General features: G+C 52.0%; 2 protein-coding genes across 3 annotated transcripts; both read right to left on the bottom strand.

The window, feature by feature from the left end:
• Window positions 1–91: 91 nt before the first annotated feature.
• ARPC5L (actin related protein 2/3 complex subunit 5 like) lies at window positions 92–8,447 on the bottom strand. 2 transcript variants are annotated; one of them, XM_044453209.1, is made up of 4 exons: window positions 8,195–8,447; window positions 3,220–3,292; window positions 2,740–2,916; window positions 92–624 (listed from the first exon to the last, which is right to left on the bottom strand). In XM_044453209.1, the coding sequence occupies exons 1-4, from the start codon at window positions 8,368–8,370 to the stop codon at window positions 562–564; spliced, it is 489 nt and encodes a 162-aa protein (XP_044309144.1). In that variant the 5' UTR covers window positions 8,371–8,447; the 3' UTR covers window positions 92–561. The 2 variants fall into 2 exon arrangements, with proteins under 2 accessions (XP_044309144.1, XP_044309145.1); XM_044453210.1 differs by having other exon boundaries at window positions 3,220–3,315; window positions 8,215–8,447.
• An 833-nt stretch (window positions 8,448–9,280) lies between these two features.
• PPP6C (protein phosphatase 6 catalytic subunit) lies at window positions 9,281–19,142 on the bottom strand. Its single transcript, XM_044453208.1, has 7 exons — window positions 18,816–19,142; window positions 15,379–15,474; window positions 14,537–14,602; window positions 13,235–13,376; window positions 11,855–11,934; window positions 11,314–11,523; window positions 9,281–10,277 (listed from the first exon to the last, which is right to left on the bottom strand). The coding sequence occupies exons 1-7, from the start codon at window positions 18,888–18,890 to the stop codon at window positions 10,029–10,031; spliced, it is 918 nt and encodes a 305-aa protein (XP_044309143.1). The 5' UTR covers window positions 18,891–19,142; the 3' UTR covers window positions 9,281–10,028.
• Window positions 19,143–19,185: the final 43 nt, after the last annotated feature.

Below are 19,185 nucleotides of genomic sequence, written 5' to 3'. Positions count from 1 at the left end.
CTTTTGGTGCCCTCCCCCTTGAACGGACTGGCCCTGAAAGACTCTGCCCTTCCACCGGCTCTCGGAGGACGGAGCAGGGCCACAGTGCCGATGAGGAACGCGAACCGTCCAAGAACTTTATTTTGATAGCATGGGACCGACCCCAGCCCGGCCGCCTCAGCTATGTACAAAAAGCCCCCTTGCATAAGAAAACCCCCAAACCAAGCGCTCATTTCACTGCCAGCACCCCCGCCCCCCCGCACTGCAAATGTCTGTCCATCCTAAGTCTCAGTCTCTCTCGTCCCACCGCTCGGCCAGAGCACAGCAGCCGTCCTGGACCCCCAGCGCTGCCCAGCGTGGCGCCAGGTGCTACTGGATCTGACAGTCAGAAAAGATGATTATGCAAACATTCCCTCCAACCGTTGCGGTTAAAAGGACTTTGTTCCAGGAGAGGAAGGAGAGCCCCCCCCCCCCCCCGCAGTACTTCAGTCGATGAGGGCTCCTAGAAGGGCGACCGAAGCGCCAGCTGCAGCCAGTCCCTCCTGGCTCCAAGAGAGTTCTTGGTGTCTCAGCTCAGGTCCTTTACACAGTTTTTCGTGCAGTAAGAACTCTGACTATGGAGCCCAGGCCTCCTACTGCTAATGCCTGGAGGGCGAGAAAGAAAGACGGGTTAGTCTCCGGGCCAAACTCAGACCAAGCAAGGCAGGCCCATGTCTGCTCTGCTCCTGCAGGGCCTCCGTGGCTGCCGGCTGCATCTCGTCCTCCTCTGCTGGGCACCCAGAGCAGCCCTGAAAGGCCACCCAGCCCCGTCCCTTGCCAAGCCAAAGGGCAGCACCAGCTCTGGGCGATGCCCTCCTTCTGTCGCTTCGTCAAACAGGTGTTCCCATGGCACACAACCGCTCTGATGCGTTTAACAGGAGAGAGCGCTCCTGCCACCCTAACAGGATAGGAGAGGCTTGATTTGGTGGACAAGTCAGGACTGAACCTGCCCCAGGGAATACAGGCCAGCCAGACCACACACTGTTGCAGAACCGGGGATTTCTAGAGAAGAATTTGAACCTCCCCCCGCCCCCGCTTCCTGGGCCAGGCACTGAACTGCAGCAAACTCCACCTCGCCTGCTCTGAACAGCTCGGAAAAGCGAGAGGGGGCTTGCTCGTGCTCTGCAGGCCTTGGCAAGCCGCCTCTTCCTGCACAGGCAAGCCGGGGGCCTCTGCCTCTCCCCAGCCCTCCGTGTGGGCGGGCAGCTGGGCTCCCTCGCCCCCCCGCCGCAGTTGCTCAGGCAGGTGCAGCTTCCGGCCTCGTCGGGCACACTTGCGATCCGCGTGACGCCACGGCACCAGGCAGAAGCTCGCGGCTCATACGGCATCCCCCTGGAAGCGCAGGCCAGCAGAAGCGACTGAGCGCAAAGCAGGAAATCAAGGCAGCGCCTCCCACACACGAGCCTCACGCGTGGGAAGCTGTGGGCACACGCGCTGACTTTCGCTCCGCCTCCTGAGCCGGAAGCAGGCTGCCTGTTCTCACAACCACCTCCACCCCAAGCACGAGCCCCCGACAGTCCCAGGCTGCGGTTTCCATTGGAAACAGCGTGCAGAGATGGCTCCCGTTGTCATGAGAACGCACAATCCACCCACTGGTACATCTGCAAGGAAGCAGCCCAGGGGCAGCATCACGGGCCTGGTAAGCCAGTGGCGGAAGGGCAGGCACACGCTTAGCCTCACCACTGGCACGGGGGGCTCCGGGGCTGCGAGCCACTCTTCCTTCCTGCACGGGTCCCACTTCAAAGGAACCCTGGCTCCCTTCAGGGAGGGAGAGCCACCAACATCTCAGAGCCGTCCGTTACCCAAGAGTCCTGCAGAGGCTGGCTGGGTCCAACGTTAGTCTGAATCCAGCCCTTTGGGGCGGGCAGTGTGTGGGACTGCGGCTGTTCCCACGCATGCACGCAGCAACCAGCACTCCACCACTTCCGGCAGCAATATTTTTGCAAACTGGAATGTGTTGCACCAAAAAGCCCCTACACAGAGAAGAGCAGCGAGGCAGAAAGGAGGGGAATCTGAAGCTTTCCCGACACACTAATCTTCTCAGAGGCATCTGCGGACATTTCTTTTTCTTCTTCCCGGGAAGCAACTAACTGCCCCCCCCCCCGGCCCCCACAGCCTCGGACTGGAGTGCACAGGAAGCCCATCAACACCCAGCCTGGACCTTGGCCGCGCTGAGCTCCAGCAAGCAGGACAAGCAGGAAATCGCTGCAGCCACGCCTCCCGCATTCCAGCCGTGCTCAGGAACACTGCACCATTCACACTCCGTGCAGCAGGTGTGTTCTTTGAGGACACACCTGGAGAGCCACTTCCCACCCCATCGTCTGGAGAATTGGCGCATGGCTGCAAATGCAACCATCTTCCTTGGAAAACAAGAGCCCTCTCGCCTCGTGCCAAAAACGCAGCCCTCCTGCACACAAGCTCTGTGGATGCCCGTGGTGTCAGCGTCCCTCCCATCGGGGCGCTTCAAGGGTGCCACATGCCGAAATGAGGCCCCCGTGCAGCGCCTGGCTCCTCAGCTCCATGCTTCCCCTGAATTCTGCCATTATGCAAACTCTCCAGCAACCAACCTGCCCAAAGGCACATCCAGTTGCAAGATCTAAAGCCTCCCAACCCACGTCCGGGGGGAGGCAATGAGTGCGTGCAACCGCAGGTGGATGGGGCAGGGTGCAAAGACCTTCAAGAGGGGGGCCTACGGGCTGGTGGGGGGGGGGAGACACCTACCTTTTCGTGCCACTGAAGTAGTATTGCACTGCTATTTTCCGTTGGCTTTTCAAACCCTTTATAAATGTACTTCATTAACAAGTCAATGCCACTGCTATCTAAGGAGTTCACCGCCTGCTCTATCTCGCTGCCTTTAAATGATGTCAGAACCTTCAGCACCATTTCCTGGGCCCGCTCCTGGAGAGAGAGAGAGAGACACACACACACACAGGACAGAATGAGGCCTCACATACAGCTCGCACTGGCTGTTTCCTCGGCACCGGCTTTCCTATGGGAAGGCCGAGTCCTAAAGGGCTGTTTCAAAGTGCGGGGCTGAGGAAGGCATGCACAGTCCCCCGACAGGCAGCCCTCGGCCAGGTGACAGCTGGCCATCTGGAAAAATGCCGTGCCCACCAAATGGCCGCAGCATGTGCACACTGGCATTTGCCGTATCGGGACACGGACGGCCAAATCCGCCCCTCCCCGGCCGATCCTGCTTACCTTGGCCGCGGGGTTCTTTGTGTTGGTGGGGGAATTCTGCAGAGCTGCGTGGAACGCTCTGAGCATGTCGCCTGTTCGGCAAAGCGGGTCAAGGAGCTAAAGCGCTTGGGTGGACAAACAGAACACCCCATGCTCAGGACCTGGAAGGGGGCCTGGAAATGGAGAACGGCTGATGGAAGGCCCAGCACTGACTTGACCGTGACTGCGCAGTTCGACCTAATTATGCTCCTGGCAACCAGGGCAGAAGCACCAGCTGTGAGAGCCACTGGTGGCCAGCTAGGATTATTATTATTAATTACATTTCTAGACCACCTGTACAGGCAGCCGGCATCGCTCTCCAGCAAGCCTCCCGGGGCTTCTGCCAATGGGGTTCCCGCTTCATCTATAGCTACAGAAGCGACCAGCTGAGAATGGCTGGGCCGCGAGGTCCCATGCGCTCAGCTGGGCACCACGATCGAGCAACTAAAGGAAGGACACAAGCCTTCCAAAAACAGGACTCCCTGTCCCCAACATGCGAGAATACTACTCTGTGCATTGCATTTCTGGATGTCCTGAAAGCCTCAGCAAGGAATTTGGTGGAACCCACTCCGCTCTCCAGAAGATCCCGACTGCAAGCAAAGACACCTGGTCTCTCAAGACTGATCCCTGTCCAGGTAGCCAGAGCAACTCTGCACACTGAAGTGGCAGGGAAGGCCTCCTCACCCAAAGCAGAGGTGACTGCACTTCACGATGAGACAGTCCAAGGACCGCCGGGGTCACAAGCAGCCTTGAACTCATCTGTGGAACTCTAAGCCTCCCAGTATCGCAACGAATCTGACTTGCCCGTCTTCTCCCTAAAGCTGCTTCTGCTGCTTAGTTTTAGCATTTCACTTATGCAACCACCAGGATGCAAACGAGTAAGGAGAGGCATCAAGGAGCAGCTGGGCTTGTTTAAAAAAAGCTTCGACTGCCGCAGACAGCAAACCCACATTTGCAATTAAACCACCACACGTGGGGGCCGACTCCCGATGCACACGGGATCTACTGCGCCCCCTGCTCCTTCCCGCAGCAGCCCCTCCAGCCTCCCAGCAACGCCGGAGCGAGGAAGGCCTGCTGCATGGGGAGAGCGATGGCCTGGGGACAGGGAGGGAGCAGCGCGGGCACAAAGGGGACAGGCCCTCTTGCGGGCGCAGATTGGAACCCTTTGGTGCCCGACGCACGTAAAGGCTGAACCCAGGCAGTGGCCTCCCTCCTGCCGTTTGTGGCCACGTCACTCTCGAAAGCACATGAAATGGACTGGGGCTCTTTGGCATGCGAGGCCTGTGCAGAGAGTGCCACATATAAAACCGCCCCTGCCTGGTGCAGAAAACGGGATTGTTCAAAACCGGCACAGCCACGGCTTCCCCCCACTTGTCCATAGAGCTGGGAGCTGGGCTGGGAGGTCGGCAGGCTCTGCTCTCCCACTGCCCCACATGAACGCACCACCCCCTGAGGAGCTGAGGCCTGTTCAACACCGCCTTCTCTGGCCTCCCAACCAGAACACCTGCCTCCCAGCAGCAGCAGCAGCAGCAGCAGCAGCAGCAGCAGCAGCAGCAGCAGCAGCAGCAGCGAGATATGTGATCAGCGTGATGTGCGTAATCACTGTGGCGTGCCCTCTGCTGTGAAGGAGGGCCTCGCTACAGATCTGTGCTACCTTCCGGTGGATTTCCGCCACCAGGCACCAATTCCATCCAACACCCTTTCTGCTAACACAGGTCCTCTTCCGTTCTCTTGCTACCACCAAATGAGCAAACCAGCCAGAAGGCTTTGAGCAAGGCACTGGCAGAATTCCGATTCACCAGTACAACAGATCCCACGCTATGCTTTAAAATCAGCAAGGACATGACCAAAGGTTGCCCATTCTACCACGAGGCAGAGGCCAATGCCGTTGGAAGACCAGGAATTCCAACCACCAAGTGATGCCTCTCATGTAAATGTGGAACTCTGCCAGTTTCGTACGTGATGGAGAAAAGGCCCTGGTTACAATGACTGACATAACGCTCTTTTTCCGTACATGAGCAAATCAATGAGGCACGGACCTCTGCAACTCACCAGTGGCACTGATGAAAACAAGAAACGGATCTGACATTGCAGAACTCAAATAAAAGGATGGCAATGAAACATTTTTGGTCTCCAGTTTCAGTCGGGTTCTTAACAAAAGCCACAATCTGGGTTATGTCCCTGGGAAGTTGGTGGCAGTTATTTTGAGCAATTTTAAAACAGAGTGGCTCTACTCACTCACTGCAAGCCTTTCTAGTCTACTGGAGAAGCTGCAGAAAGGGCAAATGGAATTTCCTCTTCCTGCACCACAAGTTGTGAATGGGCCATCTAAGGGTGCAGAGCCATCCTGCAGGGAGCGCATGCGCTCGTGGCCACAGATCCACTATGGATGCGGTGACCTGGGGCACAGCGTCCAGAGCGTCCTCCTCAAATGCCTCTAGTCTCCCTGGAGCACTAAGGACAGGACCAAGTTCCACAGGATCAAATGCACCGGCAAGAGGAGCCTCAGCTCTGCTCTGGTTACATTTCAGTGCGCTCACGGGGCCTTTTTGACAGAAGTGCCGTGTGCGCCCCTCAGTCTCTCTCCGGCGAGTGACAGAAGCAGCGCCCTCCTGCTCTGCACTCCAGAAAGCACAGGCTCCTCTTTCACCACGAGGTCTGGGCAGAGGCAGCGCCTGCTGGCCCCCGCTTGCAGAGGCGCACCCACCCGCTGCCACCAACACCCTCCGGAGCGTGCAAGTGCTTCCTCGCCAAACCTGATTCCACTCACAACAGATGCATGCATCACGGCCCTGACACACCAGGACGGGTGCAGGGTGGGGCTAACCTCACGCCACAGGGCTCGGCCTTGCCCCGCCACCCTGCTCCTTTGCCCTCGCAAATGTTCTGCACCACAGGGCGCCACAGCCTCTGCTTCGGCAGGTGTCGGCTGCGCCTCACAACTGCTCGGTCGTCCCAAATTACACGGCACATCATATGCACTGTGCAGCAATCAGCTTCCCGAAGGTTACAGGCAGAAAAGACCAGCCCTTTCCGGCCCCGCTCTGCCTTTTATGGTCACCCAATGCCAGTTCCATCCCCCCCCCAAACAAAATGTGACAGGCAGACCTGAGCAAGGGCTTCCCACCAAGGACTCGAGCCCTCCAAGGGAGGCGAAGCAGAAGTCTATTACCAGAGTGCGGGAGATGGATCCCTGTAAACAGCCCCTCAAGATGAGGTCTTGGACCAGAGAGAGAGGAGGGAACAGTGCTTGCCAGTTTCAGACACAAAAAGTCAGAAGGGAGGCTTGGATGAGATGAAAAGGCTGTTAGGAATAATGGGTGAATATGCATAGAAATCTGCAATAATTCTACACCATTGCCAAAGTTTGGCATTATGGGAAGAGAGCAGAGTAGGGTGAGTTAAGAAACCTACTGTAGCTCTGGGCTGTGACAGGGGCAGGTATGGAGTTCTGTCTGAAATTCACTATTAGCCGAGTCGCAATCAGTACCAGAGGAAAGAAGCAAGAGCTGAAGTAGCACAGGATGCACTGAAGGAAAACTGCAGAGACAAAGAGGCTGGCAGGCAGTTGCAAGCTGACTCCCAAAGGACTTCTAATACTGCCAAACAGTCCCCTCAGTCCTCATACAACAGGCTCACACCTGGAGTAAGAATTGCCTTGGCAACCAAACTAAGTAAGGGCTACAGAAATAGACTCTCTCTTTTCCAGCCACTCCCAAAAATCCAGAAGCCACAAAATATTCAGGCACATTCAGGCAGATGGGCTACTAGTCACTTGCCTGATCTTGCCTGCAAAGCCTCTGTCTTCGCTTAAATAAAGTCTTCATGGAGGCAGCAGCTGCAACACAGAACTCCAGCAAACATTTTCTTACCTGCTCCATCCCACAGAATGAAAAAGAACAATGCCCTAACACCCTAGTCTTCTACTTGTGGGTCCTACACAATGGGATTGCAGGTGCACCTCCAGTAAATCACAACAGCAGCATTTCCACCATGCAAATATGGGGAAGGGGACAGAGGAAGCAGCTCCCTGAATGCATATGTGGGTTAAACAGGAGCCACAGCTCTGGAAAAGAACAGGATCAACACTACTAGCCAGACTAGTAGTGGGGGAAGATCCAAAAGGTGGGGAGGGAAGGAAGAGGATAAGAGCAATAATGGCTGTAGAACAGAAAGGGTTGGAAAGGAATGTCCTTTTTGCAGTGATAGAACAGGGAGATAAGTGAACAAACTTCCCCAAATCCCAAGACAATCTTCCTCAACCTGGTGCCCTTCAGGTGTTCTATACAGCAACTCCCATTAGAAGCAACCAGCATGGCCAATGGCAGGGATAATGGGAGATGTGCTCCAAAACAGATAGAGAGCATCAGGTTAGGGAAAGCTAGAACAGAAAAAAGAAAGGGAATGGGAGGAGAGCAGTGCCTCAAAGCATATGGGAGGGGGAGAGTAACAGGAGGCAGAAGAAATACCCCCCAGTAAATAAGGAGGGGGGGAAACTGCGGAATAGTGGGGTGAAGAACGAAGTGAGAGCAGTGAGGTCAGCCCCAACCCATAGGGGATAGAAAGAAAGGGGGTGGGAAAGGGGAGACAGCCAGCCCGGAGGGAGAAAAGGGTGCAAGAAGGAAGTCCTCCAGAAAGGTGCTGAGAGAAGGCATGAGGCAACGGGAGGGTCCAGAGAGACATCCGCCCCCCGCCCCACCACGTGCGTGTCAGAACAGGCCGGAGGAGTCTCCCAACACTGGGTTGGACTACATCTCCCGGCGTCCAACGGTCAGCATGGGAGGCCTACTAGGTTCAAGCAGCCTATAGGACGGGCGCCCCTAACGGGTCGCAGCACAATCAGCTGGGGATGCTGGGAACTGTAGTCCAAGCCACCTGCGGGGCGCCGGGGGAGGTTGGGCGGAGAAGGGCGCAGGGTGGGGGCTCCCTTGCGGTCGCCGTCGCCGTGAAAGGATATTGCCGCAGCGCCGCCTCCACCTCCGGGCCGGGCCCTCCGTCGCCCTCCGCCGGGCCGGCCCCGCTCCCGGCCTCCGTACCGGCATCGGCGCCGTCGGGCTCCTCCACGAAGCGATTCTCGTCGAACTGGTCGATGTCGAGGCGGCGGAAGCGCGAGGAGAGCGAGCTCCGCGCCATGGCCGAGCCGGGACGGGCAGTCGGGAGCTGCCCTCAGCCTCGCCCTCCGCCTCAGCCGCCGCCGCCGGGCCGCCTCAGACACACACGCTCGCGCCGGCCGGAAGCGGAAGCCCCGCCCGCCCGGCGGAGGGGCGGGGCTCGGGTCGCCCCGCCTCCCCGCACGTGGCCCCGCCTCCCGCCCAACGGCCGGCCGCGCCGGGGCCCCGCGCCCGCTCGCCTTCGCCGGCGCGGATGAGCCCCGAGCCGCCCGCACGCCCGGCCTTTGCGGCCGGCGCCCCGCACAGGCCCCGCGCGGGAAGGCGTGCCCGCCGCGTCCCCACGGCGCGGAGGGCGTCTCGCAGGCGGGGCGCTCCGTGTCGTCGAGACGCGGGGCCGCCCGCTTCCTCCCTCGCCCCCCGGAGCGCCACGACTCCGCTTCGCGGAGCGGGGCCCGTGGGGGCATCGCGCCCGACGAAGAGCCTTGCTTTGAATCGGGGGAGGCACGGGCGGCCTCGCTGCTCGCTTGCAACAGCAGCAGGATCGGAAGCCGTCCTGAGGAAAGTCGTGCGGGCGAGCTTAGCTGGCAGCCGCAGCCGGATCCTGCGCCTGCAGAATCCAGCCCTCCTGCCTTAGCAGAAGCCAAGCTACCTGCGATTTCAACCGCTGCATACCTTGGAAATAAAATTAAGCAACCCTGCCTTGAAATACTAGGGTTCTCCCAGTCCTAGGAGGAGTAATATTTCCTCCAAGTACCAGTTTTGAGTTAGGGCTCCAGTCGCCGAAGCACAAAACTATGTCTCTCTCAGGCAAGGCTGAGGCCAGAGACGACAGTGATGGGCAGCCTATAAATCCCCTAAATAAATAAATAAAATAAAATAAACCCGGATCACACCTGTGATGTATCTCAGAGATGAAAATGAAAACACATACATTCACATCCACAATGTAGGGTTTTATTTTGAATGTTTAACCTAGAGGCAGAGTTCAAGATACGACTTTATTAAAAATACAAGGTATCTGAGAAAAATCAGAACAATTATTTTAATGTACAAATTCAAATACCTGTAGTGGGTTTTGTATTTCAGTTTGAATCCTAAAAAATAAAAACAAAACCCAACAAAAATTAATCGGGGGCAGCTTTATAAAGCACTTATTTATACCAGCTTAAAACAATATAAACAAGGACAATTCACGTTTACATCTTGGATATCTGTACACTAAGTGGGCTTTGAAAATCTGCTTGTGCACAGGAAGTACATCTTTGCTGCTGAAATCTCTTAAAACTTTATCCCCCCAAAAAGCCTCCTTAAAGACAGCCCCTATATGAAATAAGGAGATCAGACTTGTTCTAATGACTTGCTCTGTTTTTATTTTATTTGAAGGGAAAATGCCATTTTCCCCTTAAGAAAACTCAGGAAATTATTAAGTACTACAAGGGAAGTACTGCAAGGGAAGTGCTTAGACAGAGATTTCCAAAGCACTCTTTGACAAGTCTGGGAGATGTTTGGGACCAAAAGAGAAGGTACATGTGGGCAATAAAGAGACGCATCGCTACAGACAATATACAACACATTCAGATAATTTAAAAATAAAAAAGGCAAGAGGCAGCATTTCAGCAGCAAAGTGCTTGATAAAAAGTATGTTACACAGAAAACAGTACAAGGGGCACAAAAATATTCTCAGAGGAAATATGGTGTGGTCGTTCTGGGAGGAATCACGCGCTCTGAGTCTGGGACTGCCCGAAAGAGCTTTGGTTCTCTGGTATTGACATCTTTAAAGACCATGATGGAAGCGATATTCCCACAGCGGTAGCAGTAGTTTGGGGCAGACCACACGGTTACCAGCTTCTCATCAAACATGAATTTATAGCCCTCGTGTACCAGCTGGTGAGCTCGACAGATCAACTTTAGATTGTTGATGTGGACAAACTGTAAAAGGGAAAGAGGGAAGGAGGAAAGTGATTGTGGCAAGGATTCCGCCTCTCGCTGAGGCAGCCACAGCAACTGTTCAGAAAAACCGGCACGTGTGCAAAGGAGGAGATGATGTTCTCTTGCCCCAAGCTGAAGGCCTCCTTTTGCACCCTGCACCCCAAGTTTCTCTCCCAAAGACGACGCTGCTCGAAAGCCAGAAAGCAGCTCTAAGCTAGTGCAAGCCGAGTCCACAGAATAACATTGGCTAAAGTGCTCAGTCTGTTTTTAACGGGCACTGATGTGAAGTGCTGCCATTTTGAGTACCACATCCAAGGGCTTCAGATGACTGAAGCACGTTAATTCAGTAACACAGCTACAACTCTCCAAGCAGAACTTTAGACTGGGTAGCAAGGGCAAGGAGCTGCTGAACCGCAGCCCTACAGCCAAATCCAGCCCACCAGGGACTGTAACCCAGCCTTTCAGGTTCCCACTTTTGCATAGTTCCCCCCCACCCCTCCCCTCCCCTCCCCATTCATTGTAACAACTGAAATGACTGCCCGCTACTCGCAGTAAGAGGTTTCACTAAAATATGCTAACATTTTTGGCATTTTGGTTCATTCCTGGTTTGCCGTTAGTCCCCACCACCGCTGGAATGTGGCCTCCACAAGCTCCTCACAAGTTCAGTGCAGCCCTTGGGACTGATTGCACGCTACACGCATTATCAGTACTTGCTGGGTCAGCAGTATGTCCAGAATAGAAAGGGCTCCCCCAGTTTCAGTTTATCTCATGAAACTAAGAGAACACAAGATTCAGCCATTTAGAGATTGTTCTACAATCCACAGCTCATTTTTCCTGGAAACAGAACAGAAAAGACGCAAACAGCAGCCAGGAAGATGGAATCCAGCTGTTGTCCATGCAGAATAGTCCCTCGCTCTAAAAAAGCAGCCTGCACACCTGCCAACTGTTTCTCAGAGCACCCTTTGAAGGCAAGTCAGAGGCACATGAATAATAAACCGAGCATTTTATGTTGCGGCTTTTCATTTTTCTGCCTTACCTCATTGGTGACTTTTGCCCCAAAAAGCCAGCCTGCTCCTCTGGGACTAATGGCCCAGGTGTCAACATCTTCCGGGTCAGACCAGACGAGGTCGCAAAATGCTCCTTTGTGGGGAATCTCCTGGTTACGCTCGATGGTTCGGATCTGATCCAGCGTTTTGATATCTGGAGACAGGCCCCCGTGGACACAGAGGATTTGCTCATCTATTAACTTGATGTGGAGAATAGGTCTTGTTAGCCGCACAGCTGCCAAGCTTTAGAAGGCGCTAAGTGGGGGCCCAAGGTGAAGCTGCAGGGCCCAAATTACCAGCATATTTTAGTCTTACTGGCAGTATCTTAGCCTTAGGAATGGAGGGGACTGGCACAAAAGTTTGGAAAGGCTGGGCAGGGGAAAGGTAAGACCTGATCAGCAGCCTTCGCGGGCCAAATTCAGCCCCAGGCCTGCGTTCTACATCGCTGTGTTACAGCAGCAGGGAAACAATCCCTCTTCCTTCCTTCCTTCCTTCCTTTTCAAGAAATGAATGTTGAGAATAAATCCTTACCGCTGCCACTGTCAGCATGTCGAAGACTTTGGTGCAGTATCTCCAGGCATTTGCATTTCCATATTTGGTTTGGCATTCATCTATTGCGAAAAGCAAGAAAACGAGGGCAAGCAAAACGTGTGTTATGATTTACAGTTATGCAAGGACAGCAGTGGGCTACTGTGCATTCATTTTCACTCAGTCAGGATGCTCTCATTAATGCTGGTTCACCTAATTCCACACAGCCTATTTTCCCACAAGTTACTAATTAATCTGGAGAACATCCCCACATGCACTAGAATCTCCATAACCTTGCAAGAACAGAATTAGCTATTTCCCACAACTGTAGCATTTCCTCTTGAGTGGTCTTGCATGGCTGACAAAGATACCCATTTTAATCTGTGCTTTCACTGTGCAAGAAAATCTTGTAGTCATTGCTGGCACAGTTTTGTAGAAGACTCTGAAACTTGTCAGACTGACCAATAAGCCAGACAAACAAACAGATCCGATGCCAGGAATCAATCAAACACATCAATTGACAACTGGGGATTTTAAGTCAGCTGTCCAACTTCAGTCAGTACCTTTGGTACTGGCCCAAATTCAACATACCAAACCTATCCTCTTGCTAGTTCTGACCACTTCATGTTTCCCTCGATTACAACACTCATGTCTGCTTTCCATCGCAATAAACCCCACATCCATAACACTCTTCAACACAAAATACCCTCTACACCTTCCACAGAGACACGTCAATTCATCTCCTCATTTACACAACAGTAACTGAGAATCTCTGTTTGTGGCAGGGGTTTCCAGCCTGGGGGTGCCTGCAATCCTAGAGAGTAAAAAATGGGGTTTCAGGGGGTGCAAAAAAAAAAAAAAAAAAAAGCTGTGTTTTTCACCAAAAAAACCCCCAATAATAAAATTATTTATTATTATTTTGTTTGCATTTTGATTCAGTTCTCTTTTGTCAATTCAGACAAAATCTAGGAAATAAAAAAATAAAAATGGAAAAATCCAGGAATCACCTGAATCCACAGGCAGAGGTGCAGAGTGCAATCGGCAAGAAAGTTCCATGTTTTGACAAAATCGTGAATGAGAAGCAGGAACAAAGCAGTCACTGAATTTTACGTTCAATCACAGCTGGGATTAATTTTACTGTTTACTTTTTTCAAATTGCTCAATTTATATTTGAATTTTATGCACTGAGTTAAAAGCTTATTTTTTTAGTTCAGTTTGTTCACCAGCAGTACTGTATGTGGTTCAAAAATTATACATTTGAGTTCTTCATGTTCAAATACGTTGTTACTCTTGCAGGAAGTGTGAACATAAATCAAACGTTTTCTAGTAGAGCAGGACATAGCAAAGGCCAGGAACCCCTGCTCTGTGGGAAAGAACGCTTACCGTAAAATCCATACACCTGCGTTATCTGCCTGCTTTCATGATTTCCACGCAGCAGTGTGATGCGATCTGGCCATTTGGCTTTTAGGGCAAGGAGGTAAGTAAACGTCTCAAGGCTGTAATAACCTCTGTCTACAAAATCACCCTGAAAGCAAAGACAACATTTGCCTACATTACACATCGGGAAACACACCATCTGTGATCGTACATGAACTAACTTGAGCACAGTAGGACTTACAGCAAAGTAAACATAATTAGGTTGTCAGACTTTAATTCTAAGAACACACACACCTCTCATCCCCCTTTTCAGAGATGAAAGGTAAGAACAGAGGAAGCTGCCTTAGAACAGATCACACCATTTTCTGCTTAATGCAGAGTCTGCCCACACTGGATCACCAGGCCTTTCAAGAGACCTTTTCACATCCAGCAAGTGATCCTTTTTCAACTGGAAATACCAGGGGAAGAACACAGGAGCTACACCCCCCCGAGAGCAACGGACTTTCAGAAGCAGGGCTCCAGCCGTGCTTACTTGAGGCCCCTTTCCCTCTCCAGGCTCTTGCCCATTTTTACCTCATTCTAGGAGGACAAAATGCATGTCCTAAGACTGAATTAATGTCAGGAAGTGCTATAAATTCAAAAAGGCTGGTATTTTTGTTCACTCCCTGCTGCCGTTGGCCTCGTCCACCTTAGAACGCAGCCCGTATGAGTTTCTCTGCAAGGGCATTTGGCCTTTCTTGAAATTCCGAAACCATGACTGTCAAAATGGCTACACTAAAAGAATGCAGGTAATTAACGCACCAGTTTAATTTAATTTACCATGTGGCCGGTATGCATTATATAGTAACTCAGACGTGTGCTCTTTGGAAGCAGCAGAGGTATGCCAAGAGGTGTCCCACAACACTCACCAGGGGGAGTTAGGGCTACAACGAACAAAGCTTAAGCTGCCGTCCCTCCACCAGTTTGTCCTCCTTTGCACCATTTTCCAAGCCTACCAGTCTAGCAGAGGAGAGAGGGGAGATTTCCGAATGGCTAGACACCTGGACAGCCAAGCACCTGATTAGTTTTGCAGGCACTGGCAACAGGGCGGGACCTCTGCTTCCCACTCTGCCCGGCCTCACTGGCGAGGTCATGCTTTCCGAGGCTGTGCTAAAGAGCAAAGAGGAGGCACACCGATCAGGCGAGCCAGCAGGACCCGACTGCACAGATCAATAGAACGAGCCGCTCCCTGCCCGATCAAGCCACCAAGTTGATGCAGCATTTCAAAAAACAGTTGTTAGTTCTTTCTGGCATTTTGGATGCACGTACCATAAATATGTAGTTTGTGTCTGGAACTTGACCTCCAGTTCTGAATAATTCACATAAATCATAAAACTGAAAGGGAAGAAAAGGGCTTTAGCAAAGATATAGTTGGACCATGAGAAGGAGGTGCCCCAAGTGACACAGAACCATCGCGGAATTATACTGTGACCTTTCTGTTCATAAAACAGAAACTGCTCTGACCATCAGCAGCCCAACCTACCTCCTAGGGTTGTTGTTGTGAGGAAAAAATGGAGCTACATAAGCTGCCTGGGGTTCTTCACAAAAGAGGAGAAAATGCAGGATATAATTGTGATGCCATTGTCATTTCAGAGGCCCTCTTCCAAGCATCCCTGACGAAGGAAGCTAGGCAGGTAACTACAAAGGAGGCAGCCCTCCCAGTGATGTCACCCCCATTATGGAGTATGCTCCCCAAAGAGGGTCGCTTAGCACCTTTTCAGTGCCAAGCAAAAGCCTTTCTTTTCTCCCAGGCATTTTAGAGACCCAATTCTTAGTTATGCTTGAGCAATTCCTATACTCTTTATTCCGGTGTGCATCTCCGCCTGCAGCCCTGACCTCCCGTGTTTGGAGGGCAGGAAGTGAAAGCACACCTAAATCAAGTGAGCACTGAAAGAAGACCATCATGTCTGATTTTGGACCAATGCCTGGCACTGTTAGTATTAACCGCCCCGGACAAACACGCCCCCTCTTTTTCTTCCAAAGCACAAAGATCAGGGAGACCCCATTCAGTGCTCACTCCTGCTTCCCCCAGGTGAAATGCCTGCGCGTGCCAGCCCTCTCTCGCTCAGGGGGGGATGCTGCCAAGGGAATGGTCCCTCTGAAAATTCCACCTGTCCGTGTATGTCACCGCAGACTGTAACTGGTGTAGAAACTGGCTGCACATTAGATTCTTCCAGAAGCAGGTCGCACACGTAGTCACACAAGCGCTAGAAAGAGAGAATTGCACCAGGTCAGTACACAATTTTCCCATATTGTGGGCAATATAAGTGGCTAACCAGGAGACTTCCCGGACAAGAAGGGACCTTCCATCTATACCTCACGCAGGCCACAAGATCATCTTTGGAAGCCACTCTGCAGGTGTGGCTGGCAAAAGAGGTCTGGGAGAAGGCCTATAAGGCAATGGCAGACCAGAAAGGCTTGTCTGGAGCCACATTATGGGCTCTTCACTGCCAAGTGAGGACTTCTCATTCTCCCAGGCATCTCAAATCTTGTGAGTTTTTAGTTCTGCCCTATTAATGGTTTGCAGTTGCTAGTGTCATAACTGCTTTTGGTTGTAGACCATTGCTATTTTTACTCTGGCTTTTATGGTTTAAAAAGAGCCAGATAACATTAATGAAACATCATATAAATGCATGAAATAAATACATCTGATTTGTATGATAATCTTTCTGCACAGCATACCGAGAAAAATTAGGAAAGCTACTGAAATGTAGCTACCAAAGTTAATAGTGCAGAGGGGGGTTAGTAGCATGCCTGCTCATAAAACTATATGAGTTATTTGCAGTATATCAAAGAGAGAGAGAGAGAGAGAGAAAGAGAGAGAGAGAATCTTAATTTAGAAAAGCTATTCTTCCTGCTCACCTGCCAGCTATACCTAATGCAAATTTAATTGTTGGCAATTAATTTTATCTCCTGTTTATTAGTTAAAAGCTGTAAGATGTAATCCCATGCAGCCAACCTCGCTGGCTGGGGAAAGCTGAGCCTTGTTAAACATGCACCGGACTGTGTCCTTATGCTCTCTGAGGGAGACCCAAATATTCTAGGTTTTGCTTACTAAAGAAATCCATACTATTGGCTGAGAAGTCCTGAGTGTGACAGATAATAGGAAAGAGACTCAATAAAGTACACCAAGCAGCAATCTAAGCTATAGGGCAAATGTTTCATAAAACAGGTACAACCTGTCACAGTAACTCATTTTTTTTTTTAAAAAAAAATCACATTCACTGCCAGCAGGAACAGCTAGATACCTAGGGATATTAAATTGCTAAGTTGTTTCACATTGATTCTAACCCAGATTTCTGACTTGTTTCTTCTAAACAAACCAAAGAAATAACCCATAATATGTCTGGAGTTATTTTTCTGGCTTGTCATGGAACAACCATGCCAAAGGTTCATTTCTGCATGCAAAACTGACCAACCACGGGATCGAGTGTCTTGGGGTCTTTTCCCACTCCCGCTTGCAGCAAAGCAGATTGCGCACATTGACCAACAACCCAAGTTTTTTTTTTAAATCCAGCCAGTGTTTTTAAGGACTTTTAAACTATCTACAGTCAATATCTATTGCTCCAACACAGCTTACAGGACTCATCAGACTGAGGGAAATTTGTCATCCTGACAAAGGATAGTCATAACATAGTCAGCTACATGGTATTCTTTTGCTGCTGTACAATCATAGAGATGAAAGCTGGGAAGTGAATGGTACAAATTTGTTTAAAATCTGTAATAACCTAGGAAAGAAAAGAAGACATCTATGTGCACAACACCTAGTAAAAATAGATTGGGGGGGGGGTGGAAACTAGCTCCAGGAAGTTAAGGATGTAAACATATAGCACACTTTTAAGCTATTACATTATTTCCTGGAGAGAGTTTGCCAGGCAACCACTGAACAAGCATCCACTCACAGAGTAAGGAACTCACACATTTCCTTATGAAACACTGACGGCCTGGGGCTTCTCAGCTAGCCCCATTTGAAATGCACAAAGAAAGGCATTACAGCTCATGTAACTAAGAAGCAGGGATTTTGGCTTGTCAGAGGTTAGGAAAGGTTCACCTGCTGAAACTTCCCCTGAAACTATGTGGGGCACAGGAGCCCTGGGGTTTTCCTGCGGAATATCTAGCTAGTCTCCCACCAAGAGGCATGTCAGTTTTCCTTTCCAGATAAAAAGGTGGAGATCAGAACATGGAGGGCACTTTTCTTCCTTGCACATCCAATGCAGAAACAATCTGCTTCCTCCCACATTGCCCCAAACTCAGCATCAAGCACCAGTGCAAGGAAGACCAGCACCGATTTCTCCCAAAATCTGGAAGAAAATGTGTCATCCGCACCTTAAGCGAGGGCTGGTAGGTACAGTCATGCAAGGCAAGGGGTGACAGAACAGCTACAGGACTATGGAGACCAGTGTTCAATTCCTCACTCAGCTATGGACCCTGCTAGGTGAATAGGGGCACCGCTATCTCTCAACTTAATGAATCTCATAAAAGAGGGAAGGGATCATGTACACTGCCTCGAGCTCTGGAGAAAAGGCAAGATATACGCGTAATAGATGAACAAATAAAATTCTCACATCCTTACACTCTAGTACTGAAATGCATTTGTGTTAATCCATTTAAAACTTAAATCCCTTTCTATCTCTATGTAATCAGTTCTGCTAACAAAAGCAAAAAAGTGCCATCATAACAGCAGAAGCTGAACAACTGGAGCAGAACTTTACTTCTCACCTCAATTCTACCACAGCAGAATATCTCCAACAGACGGAAGAAAAACGTTCTACTATCCAACCACATCGCAGTGCATGTACCCACCTATTTATCTTTTGCTCCCGCCTACGGAACACTGCAATTCTAAACACACAAACTTCTCAGTCAGCCCCAGTGGGATTTCCATTTGTGGACTTAGGTATTTGTCTGCACTGCCTTATTAATCTGCACAGGCTACTAGCATAACAGAGCAGTGACCCTGCACTGGCGGCCCTGCAGATGATTTGGACTACAGCTCCTAGCATTCCTCACCACTGGATATAGTAGTTGTGGCGGATGGGACCTGAAGAGTAAAGCAGCGGGAGGGCATTTCTGCAAGGCTCCCTCACCTCCTAGCTCAACGCACTTAAGCGGGTCTACAGGAGAAGAGAAGCAGGAGCACCGCCTCTCGGGAGAAGCCCCCGCCTTGCGGCGACGCGACCGGCCACCCCCCCAGCCCATGCCGGCCACGGACGCCGCAGTTCAGTCCTGGTGACCGGCCGAGCCATCTGCCCGCAGACCTTCCGGCCGTTGGTGCCGCCCGCACCTTGGGCTGCAGAGCCGGGCAAGGGGACGCGCCGCAGCGCCAGCGAGAGACCCCGCCGCCTTTCCGGTCACACCACAGCTCGGACGTCAGGGCCGCCCAAACTGCTGGGTCCCCGAGCCCCCCGGGGCCCCGAGCCTCCTTGCCGCAGGACTCCGCCCTCCGCCGGCCCCGCCGCAGTCCTGCCACAGGGCGCCGGCCTTCGGGCCTCGGGCCGCCCACACCCGCCGGGCCGCCCGGGCCGCCGCGCCGCGCCGCGCGCCTCACCTTGAGGTCGTTCTCGGGCAGGTACTTGCAGAGCCGCGCAATCTCCACGTACTTGTCCAAGTCGAGGGGCGCCATTTTGGGAGGGAGGGAGGGAGGGAGGGAGAGACAGCAAGAAACCGAGCGCCGCTTTGCAGCGGGGGGAGGAAGGGATGGAAGCAGGAAGGGAGGAAGAGGGGGAAAGAGACGACGGACCGGAAGCCGGGCCGGGCACTTCCGGCTGGAGTGGGCCAGCCAATCTCCTCCGGGCTGAGCGCGCGCGACCCGCACCAGCCCTACCTTGACGGGCGGGGTGAAGGATAATTAAGAAAAACAGCAATAGTATTAATGACAACAACGATTTTAGACAGTCGTTGTCCGCTTTGCTTTCCCC

The sequence above is a fragment of the Varanus komodoensis genome, unplaced genomic scaffold (assembly GCF_004798865.1).
Source record: "Varanus komodoensis strain SLA01 unplaced genomic scaffold, ASM479886v1 scaffold77, whole genome shotgun sequence".
In the NCBI taxonomy this organism is placed as follows: domain Eukaryota; kingdom Metazoa; phylum Chordata; class Lepidosauria; order Squamata; family Varanidae; genus Varanus; species Varanus komodoensis.
This window is presented reverse-complemented; position numbering and strand designations above follow the sequence as displayed.

What these genes read in the sequence shown, in the direction of transcription:
- ARPC5L (XM_044453210.1), bottom strand. Translation starts at nt 8,370, where the DNA reads ATGGCGCGGAGCTCGCTCTCCTCGCGCTTCCGCCGCCTCGACATCGAC. An exon ending in ACGGAGGGCCCGGCCCGGAG is followed by an intron (nt 3,316 to 8,214) that starts GTGGAGGCGGCG and finishes CAAGCGCTTTAG; the next exon opens with CTCCTTGACCCGCTTTGCCG. An exon ending in CAAAGAACCCCGCGGCCAAG is followed by an intron (nt 2,917 to 3,219) that starts GTAAGCAGGATC and finishes CTCTCTCTCCAG; the next exon opens with GAGCGGGCCCAGGAAATGGT.
- PPP6C (XM_044453208.1), bottom strand. Translation starts at nt 18,890, where the DNA reads ATGGCGCCCCTCGACTTGGACAAGTACGTGGAGATTGCGCGGCTCTGC. An exon ending in ACACAAACTACATATTTATG is followed by an intron (nt 13,377 to 14,536) that starts GTACGTGCATCC and finishes CTTTGCTTTCAG; the next exon opens with GGTGATTTTGTAGACAGAGG. An exon ending in GGGCAAAAGTCACCAATGAG is followed by an intron (nt 10,278 to 11,313) that starts GTAAGGCAGAAA and finishes TCCCTTTTACAG; the next exon opens with TTTGTCCACATCAACAATCT.